The sequence below is a fragment of the Medicago sativa genome, chromosome 8, assembly GCF_051527215.1.
Source record: "Medicago sativa cultivar Bolivia chromosome 8, Bolivia_mono, whole genome shotgun sequence".
Classification (NCBI taxonomy): domain Eukaryota; kingdom Viridiplantae; phylum Streptophyta; class Magnoliopsida; order Fabales; family Fabaceae; genus Medicago; species Medicago sativa.
In genome coordinates, this window is record NC_140756.1 from 41,456,673 (window position 1) to 41,468,096 (window position 11,424).

Below are 11,424 nucleotides of genomic sequence, written 5' to 3' on the forward strand. Positions count from 1 at the left end.
GGTACCGAACAACAGTCATTAGATGCCAACTGCACATCTATGTAAGAGTACACCTCCTCTTACAACAACTATGTAAAAGTACACCTCCTTTTACATTTCAATATATGACTCAATATGATATGATGCATGGACATACAACAACGACCCGATAATGCACAACTTCAACATCACAACGACAATGTAAAAGTACACCTCCCATTACATTGACTATCTCAACAACATTGCATTATCAAGTATACATGCCCACACATTCAACAATCATAATTCACATAAGAGTCATCATCGCACACATCAACATCAACTTACCAAATATCATAATTCCATATACTTTTCATAAACCGAGTAAAATGGAACAACACATCTTTTCATGATAAACATCATATTCAATCGTCCACAATCATCCACATATCATCAATTAATCATATAAAACCATTCATGAAAGATTTATAAGATAATTGGTTTAAAAGAACCATTTTCAACCAAGTTCGTCTATCAATATCTCATTTTCAAAATAATTGAAGTATTGAACCAAAACTAAGTAAACAAGGTTCAATGCCTCAACTAAGTATACCTCTAGGCCACATGTGGGTGCAGTAGAGGATACTTTGGCGTTTCACCGGCCAAATGCAACGAAACCCTGAAAAACCCAAAGTTCGTCTCTCTTATCATTTTTCAAATAATTCCCCATTTTCTAAGTAAAACAAGTTAGACCCAACATAACACAGTTTGAAAACCATAATTGAACTTATAGAACCCAAGTTTGAAAGTAGGAAACAATCCATAAGGTTTGGGTCGACTTAAAAGTAGTTATGCGGAGTTTTCGTAAAATTCCTCTAAGACATCCTTAGAGTGTTTTCCTCATAACTTAAAATTGAAGAATCATTTTCAAGCCAAACCAACGCCATTGGAAACATAACAAAATTATCTAGAACTTTCATGTTTACCCCAAAAACCAAATCAAAACAGAGACGAGGGAAAAAGATGCAAGAACACGAAACAGGGGGTACTGCCCTGTGCAACTCGCCATTGCGAGTAACTTTACTCGCGAGGCGAGTAAGCTCCAGGGAGCCCCTGCTGCTCGCATCCAACTCGCCTCGCGAGTGCGGTGGCGAGTTATGACAGTTCAGTCTCGGGAAAACCTCCATTTTCACCCCAAAACCCCAATTTTGACTTTCCAATACCCAAATTTGACCCCAAGGTTTGTCCAAACATTTTTAAACATGAAAAGACACTCAAAAACATGTAAAACTTGCATCAAAACATCCTTACAACAAAAATCATCATTTGACCCATTTTTATGAAAACTTCATGAACAACACAAATTCATAACAACATCAAAGATTATGATTACCCAAGGTTTCTAACATCAACAACAACACCTCACAACATCAACAACAACAACCAATCAAGAATCCATCATAATTCATCAACAACAACATCTCATAACATCAATTTTTGGGTAAAACACAAAGCATACATATGTACATGATTTAAGCTTGCAATTCCATCAACAACCACTCAATTAACATCCAATTTACATACCCAAACATTGCATCACAACATAAGCACGAATTTCACCATAAAGCATACATATGTACATGATTTAAGCTTGCAATTCCATCAACAACCACTCAATTAACATCCAATTTACATACCCAAACATTGCATCACAACATAAGCACGAATTTCACCATTAATTTCACAAATAATCAATTATTCAAATAAACACTTATGTAGGAAATTAGGGTAGAAGCTACAACTAAGTGATTATGAGTAAAGACTAACCCCCTTACCTTAATTCTCCACAAACACAAGCTAAGGCTTCACTTTAGCTCCCAAAGCTTGGACCTCTAGCTCTCCTCCTTCAAACCCCTTTCACTTCTCTTGTCTCTATCTCTTCCCAAACGACAAATGTTGGTAAAAACCCTATTTCTCTACTAACACTAGTGTTTAAATAGGCTTTACTTAATTGGGCTCAACTCTCAATGCCTTAATGGGCCTAACCCATTTCTATTCTAACCCAAAATGTTACTACTCACTTAACGGTAAAATGTATTACTAACGGTCACTTACCGGCAATAAAATAATTACTACACTCTCTCTAGTAACTTAGTAAAATAACCACTTTCACTAAGTACTAAAAATAATCCTCATCAAATTACAAAATTACCCCTATTCGTAAAATGACCAAAATACCCCTGAGTCCAAAATGACTAAAATACCCTCTAACACGAATTCTACAATTCCCAACCAAGAATACACACAGAGGCAATAATCACATACGAGCACACATAAATAAATAATAAAATAAATCTATCGAAAAATCGGGCTGTTACAAGATCTGTTGTGCAGATGGATTGTTCCAGCCGTCCACTGTGGTCCGTTACGAGTCCTTCTCCATCACGTGCTCTGACGCCCAAGTCAATGAGGTGTTCAAGAGAAAAGTGCGGCTAAAATTAGTGTAAGAAGTGTGTTACCTAAACCAATGCTCCGAAGGAAAATCGATTGCATAAACAAGCAGCGGAAAAAAATGATTTTCTTTCCTTGGATCTTTACGAATTTGACATGAATCAGTGAAAGAATGTTACCTTTTGTGGTGCAGGAAAAATTTACTTTTAAACCAAACACCGCCTAGAAAATAATTAAAACTGCCCGCAATGCATGAACGTTAGCCCAACTTTTTTCACCTAACAATAACGTGTCATTAGCAAACTGAAGGTGAGATAAAACCACCGGATTTCCGGTTCCAACACTATAACAACTAAACAGCGCCACCTCAATCATAGCCTTCATCATAACATTAAGTCCTTCTGCTGCCAGTAAGAACATGAAGGGTGAAAGTGGATCACCTTGACCCAGACCCCTACCTAGAGGAAATTCATTGGTAGGACTACCATTGACAAGAACAGAAGTTGTAGCTGTCGTTACACATTCCTTTATCCATTTCCGCCACAAAGTCGGAAAACACATTTTGCCCATCACTGAATCAAGATACCCCTAGTCAACTAAGTCGTAAGCTTTCTCAAAGTCCACTTTAAACAACATCAATTCTTTCCTAGTCTTACGTGCCTCATCAACCACCTCATTAGCAATCAGAATCCCATCAATAATTTGTCTATTTTTAACAAAGGCAGAACGGGCATCTGAAACTACACTTCCAATAAACTGTCTCAATCTATTTGCTAACAATTTTGCCAGGATTTTATATAAATTTCCCACCAAAGGAAATGGGTCGGAAATCATTTAAAGATTGAGGACTATCCACCTTTGGAATAAGAGCAATAAAAGTTGAATTTATACCTTTCATCAGCTTGTCGTTTCAATGGAATTTAGTAACAAATCTCATAATGTCCTCTTTCAAATCAACCAAGAAGGCTTTAATGAAACCAAAGTTGATACCATCCGGACCCAAACTTTTGAAACTATCACAATCCCAAATAGCCACCTTAACCTCCTCTATTAAAAATGGCCTAAGAGGCCGCCCCCTTCAGCATGAGACAAGCTCCAAAAATGTAAATCATCAACCGTCGACCTTACTACATGGTGCGATTGAAAGTGACTTGCAAAATGAGAAAACACAGCCTGACGGATGGGCTGCACGCCCTCCACCATAGAACCATTCACCAAAATCGAACCCAAAGAGTTCTTGCGCCTTCGGCATGACAAAACAGAATGAAAGTACTTCGAATTCACATCACCCTCACGAAGCCAAGTAAGCCTCGATTGCTGCCAACAAATAATAGTATTAAGTCGGGATAAAGAATGAATGTCCGACGAAATACCATGTAATTCTGTTATCTCCTCTTCAGAGAGCTCATCTTTTTCCCCCTTCCCATCAATTGCGGCCTGCCTATCCTTAAGGGAAGCAATTTTTCTTGACAAGTTATGAGTATGAGACACATGCCACTCCTTCAAGGCCATCTTTATTAATTTAATTTTTTCTTTTAAGACATAGTTGCCCCATCCAGTTATCTGAAAAGACTTCCACTTGTCGCTGACAAAAATTTTATAACCAGGTGTTTCTTGCCAACATTTCAACAACCGGGAAGGCCGAGGACCCCGATTTTCTTCATCAATTGTCAACACCAACGGGCAATGGTCTGACAACCCACACAACAGAGCAACTTGTACACAATTAGGTCACTCCAGACACCACTCCTCCAATAGAAGAAATTGATCCAGCCTACTCATTGATTTCCCATTGCCCTTAAACCAAGTGTATTTTCGGCCATGCAAAGGTAAGTCAACCAACTTATTATCATCAACAAAACAATTGAAAGCAGCATAATCTGCAGGCAAAAAAACCGTTCCTAACGTATCGTCGTTCCTCCCCTTTCCAAACTGCATTGAAATCCCCACAAATACATACCTTTTTATCACCCAACAGAGCCAACCGAGCAGATAAAGAATCCCACAAGGCTTGCTTCGCTAATTGATCACAGGATGCATACATGATAAGTAGATTTATTACGTATTTTAATTAAGTTATTTAGTTTAATTCTATTTAGATTTAATTAGATTCTATGTGTTTTTATTTATATTTAAGAGCTTTTTACTTCAAAGAATCCAATATTATATTCCCTGTAAGGCGCACGGCCGTGCGCGACACTTATGTGTATATTTACATGATTTTTCTTCTTCTTCCTCTTTCAAACCACACAAAAACCTCCCTCATCCACTTCTCTCTCTAAACCTCCATTTTTCTTCAACCTTCAACCTCACATATCTCCATCAAAACTCAACCAATCCACTCCAATCTTTTACCCAAACCATTCCAAATCCAATTTCCAACATAAACATCCAAACAAAACCAAATTTCATCCACTCAATCCAAAACACCCAATTTTCGTATTCCTTCATTATCCCACACAAAAACCACCAATTTTTCACCCAAACCCAACAAACTACTCAAAAACTTCACTTCCACCACATACCCAACATCAAACCTTCACTTCCCACACAAAACCTTCATCAAAAACCCACTTTTTCCCACAAACCTAAAATCCACAAAAGTCAATTTTTTTCAAACTAAGTCAAAATGACCGGAAAAAGGAAGGGCAAGGAAATTGACACCACCGGAGGCGCGGGAGGAAGAAAGAAGCCATCAAAATACCACGCCATTAACCTCAAAGGCTCCGACCAAAAAGATAGGTATAATCTTCTCATCTCTAAACCTATTCATACTTGCAAATATGCTGATGATCATACGATGATTAGTTTAGGGATTAGAGAGAATGTGGTTAGGCTTTTTGAAACCATAGGATGGAGTGACTTAATGCGACCCCGATGGGGTTATGAGAATTTTACCTATGAGTTTCTTAGCTCACTTGTCTTTTCCAAAGACAAAACCAAGAAAAACATCCCCGAGCATACCGTAGCCTTTCGGCTTTTAGGACGAGACTATAACATGTCCTTAGAGAAGTTTAATGAAGACATGGGTTTTCCCTCCGAGGGATACATCCATGAGTGCACACAATTGAAACCGGAAGACTACAATGTCCAAACTTTTTGGAAAAGTATCTCCGGGCTCGATGAGTGTAACTCACAAGCTAACAAGGCTAGTAGGATACACAACCCAGTGCTTAGGTACATTCAGAGGGTAATGGGGTTTACTATCTTTGGAAGGAGAGAGCCTGGTCCCGCTAGGACCGATGAGTTATTTTTGTTGTGGGCAATGTTGAACAACCGCCCCGTTAACACAGGTTATTACATGCTTGATCACTTGGCCTCTTTAACCACTAAAAGGTCCGGTGAGATCATAGTTGGAGGTATCATTACCTTCATAGCTGAAAAGTTAGGTGTGGGGGAGGATTTAGGGACCAATAGGATTGAGGGGAACCCTTTGTTGAACATTGAAAAACTTTGTTGACCTCAAGAACGGTACCTATCAGTGGAAAATTGATGGAGCCACAACTGGTTTATTTTTGCCTAACCCGGCTAGAACTAACACATGGGAGGCAGAAAATTTGCTTTATGATGATTTGCAGGTACCCGAGGTGCAAGTTAATGATGGTGGTGATGAGGAGGAAGCTCAACATGAGCAAGAGGAACCGGTGCTGCATGCCGGTCCCCAATTTGAAGATGACCGGTGGGCTTGGGTGCAAGCCGAATTCCAAAAAGTGCATACAAAGCAAAATCAAATGCACAATGAGATGATTGGAATGCGAGCTGACATCAAACATGGAAATAGAGTGGCGGAAGAAAGCCAACGCCTTGTCACTCAAATGATGCAAAGGTTTGGCCTTAACCGTCCCCCTCCGGGCAACAATTAAGAATGTGAGCTTTCCTCTTCCTTTCTCTTCTCTTCTCTTCCTCTCTTCCTTTTAATTTCTTGTTTTCTTTATGCATTGAGGACAATGCTTCTCCCAAGTATGGGGGGGAGCCAATAAAGTGTCTAGGTAGTAAGAGTCGTAGTGTTTCAAACTCCCTTGAATTTTTATCTTTTGTTTTGTTCTATTGCGAAAGGCATGTAAGCGGCTAGATAGTTTTACTTATTTTAATTGTTAAATATGAGATAATCTTTTGTTAAGTTCTCTTCCAATATAGGCTAGATAATGTTCTTGTTGTGTACATGAAAATAGATTCTTGTTGCCTTAAGTTTTTCCAATAGACCCACATTGATTCTAGGTGAACAAAACTTCTCCAATGAGAAAATTCACAGTGCATCCTTTGAGTAAGTGTATGAATAGGTATTTTAAGGACCACGTTCTAAGTTTAATGGTACATGGACCCTTTAAAGTCTCTAGGAGTAAAAGTAGTATAAGCTTGTGTGGGGAAATTTAATTAACTTTATTTAACGTTGAAATAATATGGGGGGAAGCATGATTTTCACTTTTTCACTAAGTTGAGAACACCGCCGGAGCATGGAGGGAAGGATAGTGTACTCGAACAACTCCTACGCGAAGGATGGTACCTCCTTAGTGATTGTATAGGTTCTACAAACTTCTGAAAAAGAAAAAAAAAATTATGAAAAAAGTTACAAACTACAGCACTACTTAGGGTGATTGCCGGAGTAGTGGAGGAAGGAGTGAGTCCCTCTCCGACTTCCTATGAAAAGGTGATATCCCCTAGGCATCTGTAGCCCCAAAAGAGACCAAAAGAAAAGAAAAATATGGTCCACAATTTAAAATTGAACCAACTTAAACTTAATTCCCACCTTGCTTATATGGAATGAAAATGAGGTTTTTCTCGGTTGATGTACTGTTGGGGTTAGAACCTGTTTCCTCATAATACCTGTTTATACAGGAGCAAAGGGGATGCACTACACACACACACTCACTTAGTTTCTCTTGTTGGGTTGAATAGGAATCATAAGGGGCTCTTGAGGTTGTGATTAGTGTATGCTTAGGACAAGGCCTTGGAGGGAACATGTGTTTTAATTTTGTCATATACTTAAATGTCTTCTATGCTGCTATGTCTATGCCTTTTGCTTGAGGACAAGCAAAGATTCAAGTGTGGGGGAGTTTGATAAGTAGATTTATTACGTATTTTAATTAAGTTATTTAGTTTAATTCTATTTAGATTTAATTAGATTCTATGTGTTTTTATTTATATTTAAGAGCTTTTTACTTCAAAGAATCCAATATTATATTTCAGGATCAAATATATGATTTGCAAGGCTTGGAGCTAAAGAAAAGGGATTTGGAGCACAAAAATAGGAGATTTCCAAGATTTGGGACCGAAATATGCACTTGAAGAAATCAGAATTCGCTCCCCCAAGTCAGTGAAGGGCGCACGACCCACGCCTGCAAGGCGCACGGCCGTGCGCGATTGCCAGCATCCCTTTTAGCTGCTTTTTGCTCCGAACAGCGGTTTTCTACGCAGCCTGCTTTGACGATAAAGCCCATGGATCTTCAGAGAATATTCCTTCAGTTATTTCTTAGGGCTTAAGCCATTAGTAGGCTATAAATAGAGAGCTTGTTCTCCTTGTTTTATCATCTTGAATTCTGAATATTGTATTGTGACAGAATACTATTTCTCAATAAAAGTTCTCGTTTTTATTCAATTGTTCTTATTATTTTCTTCTTATTCATTCATGGCAACACCAACCATGAGTGAGTAATTCCCTTAGACCTTGGGATTGTTGGGAGAGTCCTATGGCTTGATCCAACAATCCTAATCCGAAACCCTAGTTTATGTAACCCTACTTTTCTTATCTAAATTCACCGTTCTTCACAACGATATTAACAAGTACCAAACTTTGGATGCGAACGAGGAGGGTTAGTACTTGTTAATTCGTTACCCTAGTTATTAAGGTGATGAATCGAACGAAGAAGTCTTAATAACCGAACAAGTGAATTTAGACAAGGATTGCGAAGCATGAGAATAGCCTAGTGAACCTTGGGACTTATAGAATCTCGTACAATCAAGGATCTTAATATAGGAGTTAGCCATGAGAATAGGTCTAACACCTTGAGAGACACACTCCCCGGATATCGAACGAAGAAGGGGATAGGCTTTAGAGAGATTCGTCCTTAGAAACTAGGATTTACATAAACAAGGATTAGGATTAGGACGTTAGGTCAACCATAGGATGAACCAATAATCCCTAGGTTGCCTTTAGCTATTGTTTTCAACCGTCGTTTAGATTACCTTGAAACCCTAATTATCGATTTCTCCCTAACCTTTACTACTTTTGATTGGAATTTAAATAACTCCCTGTGGATCGATACTCTCTCTTTATTACTACTACGGTAAACCCGTGCACTTGCGGATTTACGGTAACAAGTTTTTGGCGCCGTTGCCGGGGAGTTGACCAAATTCCGATCAACTTTGGTGACGGTTAGGTTTTATTTCTGTTTTTACACTTTCCCCTTCTCAATCGATTTCTTCTTCTTCTTCTTTTTGGATTTATTTTCCGCTTATGCGTAGAACTAGAAGTCTTAGGAGCCATATTCCTCCGGATTATATCCCCGAGATAGAACAGTACCTCCATAGGCGAAAAAGAGAAGCACGAAAAAACCAAGCCATGGCAGACGCACGTACTCTCAAAGAGTATGCGACTCCATCAACGGAGGAGCCGGCAGCGGTTATTGTGTATCCGGATGTAGAAGGAAACAATTTCGAAATCAAGCCTGCACTTCTCCATCTTGTGCAGCAAAATCAATTCTCGGGATCCCCCGCTGAGGATCCCAATCTTCACATCTCTACCTTTCTTAGGCTTAGTGGAACCATTAAAGCCAACCAAGAAGCCGTTAGGCTACATCTTTTCCCTTTCTCCCTTCGAGATAGAGCTAGTGCTTGGTTCCACTCCTTAGAAAAAGGTTCCATTACGTCATGGGACCAAATCAGGCAAGTCTTCCTTGCTAGATTCTTTCCACCCTCCAAAACTGCCAAGTATAGGGACCAGATTACTAGGTTCAATCAAGCAATTGGGGAGTCTTTGTATGACGCTTGGGAGCATTTTAAGGAGATGCTAAGAGTTTGCCCCCATCACGGTCTTGAGCAATGGCTCATAATTCATACTTTTTACAATGGTCTTTTGTATAACACTAAATTGACTGTTGATGCAGCAGCAGGAGGAGCACTAATGAATAAGAATTATGCAGATGCTTATGCGCTGATAGAAGACATGGCTCAAAACCACTACCAGTGGACGAGCGAGAGGGCAATTGGTGGTACAACACCATCAAACAAGGAAGCCGGTATATATGAGGTCTCTCCTCATGATCACTTGGCAGCTAAGGTAGAAGCACTCTCTCATAAACTCAATAAACTCAATGTAAGTGCCTCTACTCCTTCTTCTCCTATATCTTCCGGTGAAGTATGCGGTATTACTGGCCACTCTAGTGATGAATGCCAGCTAGGGAGTGCTCTCTTGTTTCCCGAACAAATAAACTATGCCCAATACCAAGGTATGAGTCAAGGGCAGAATTTTTACAATAAAAATCAATTCGGGCAGCAAGTAGCACCACCAGGCTATGGCAACAACCAAAGGGTGGCTCAGAAATCTAATCTTGAGCTTATGTTGGAAAATTTTGTGCTAAACCAAGAAAAACAAAACCAAGAGCTTAAGTCGCAAACTAGACTTCTAAAAGAGTCGCTTGACACTCTAACTTCTAAGGTAGACTCTCTTGCCATAAGCAACAAATCATTGGAGACCCAAATCTCCCAAGTAGCCCAACATGTTTCTTCTACCTCTCAAACACCTGGAATTTTTCCAGGACAACCCGAGGCCAATCCTAAAGCACACATCAATGTTGTTACCCTAGAAAACGGCCAAGAGCTAGAAAAACTAAAGGTTGAAATTGTGCAAGGCAGAGAATCCCTAGAAGAGAGTGAAAGTCCAGTAGATACAAAGCCCTATGCTCCTAAAGTCCCATTCCCTCAAAGGCTTGTTAAGCCTAATCTAGAGGACAAATTTAGGAAGTTTGTTGAGCTAACACAAAGTCTACACACCAAGGTCCCGAAAGTCTTGTCCCAAATGCCCACCTATGCTAAGTTTGTTAAAGACGTCATCTCTAAAAAGAGAATCCCCGTGGGCAATGAGACAATAACCTTGACCAAAGAGTGTAATGCCCTTCTAGGAGGACCACCCAAGCTTGGTGACCCTGGTAGTTTTGCAATCCCTATCATGATAGGAGACACAAATGTGGAAAGAGCCTTATGCGATCTAGGAGCTAGTGTGAGCATGTTACCCTTGTCCCTCTTCATGAGGATAGGAATAGGAAACCTAAAGCCAACAGACATATCCCTTAAGCTTGCAGATCGCACTATTATCAGTCTCGTTGGTATTGCGGAAGATATGCCCGTTTTAATAGATGGGTGTTTTGTTCCCGCTGATTTTGTGGTTGTTGACATTCCTGAGGACCCTCAAGTCCCAATCCTACGTGGAAGACCTTTATTAGCCACAGCGGGAGCAGTCATAAATGTTAGAGAAGGATGCATTATGTTCCAAATAAGTGGCATGCTCATAGGTTTCGAAATGTATAACATCAATAGAGGAATCACCGACTACTCCTTGTTCGAAGCCGAAGATCATGGTGGAAAGCAATGCTCTTCACCACCACCTGGCTACCATCATCTCTTTGACCCATTTTAGGGATCACCACTAATCGTCAAGCTAATGACGTGAAAAGAGCGCTTCGTGGGAGGCAACCCACGCATTTTTTTATCGCTTTATTTCTGCTTGTTTTGTTTTGTTTTTAATTGTTTTGTAGGTACATGTACGATATGTGAAAGAAAATTTGAAAAATTTTGACTCAGAGGACCAGAAACAGGCGCACTGCCCACACCTCATTGCGCGTGGGCGTGCGCATTTTTTTTTGAAAAAAATTGCCCGGGGGAACAGCAAGGTCCGCACGGCCCACGCCTGTAAGGCGCACGGCCGTGCGCGACACTTATGTGTATATTTACATGATTTTTCTTCTTCTTCCTCTTTCAAACCACACAAAAGAAATGGGTCGGAAATCATTTAAAGATTGA

The 11,424-nt window shown here is 39.8% G+C and overlaps 1 protein-coding gene and 1 non-coding gene across 2 annotated transcripts; one reads left to right on the top strand and one right to left on the bottom strand.

Moving 5' to 3' along the window:
* Window positions 1-8,968: 8,968 nt before the first annotated feature.
* On the top strand, window positions 8,969-11,041 carry LOC146899182 (uncharacterized). The gene is made up of 2 exons (XM_085736709.1): window positions 8,969-9,036; window positions 9,160-11,041. The coding sequence occupies exons 1-2, from the start codon at window positions 8,969-8,971 to the stop codon at window positions 11,039-11,041; spliced, it is 1,950 nt and encodes a 649-aa protein (XP_085592835.1).
* LOC146899183 (small nucleolar RNA R71) lies at window positions 9,335-9,441 on the bottom strand. The gene has a single exon (XR_015024372.1). It is a non-coding gene; the product is annotated as a small nucleolar RNA R71 (small nucleolar RNA).
* Window positions 11,042-11,424: the final 383 nt, after the last annotated feature.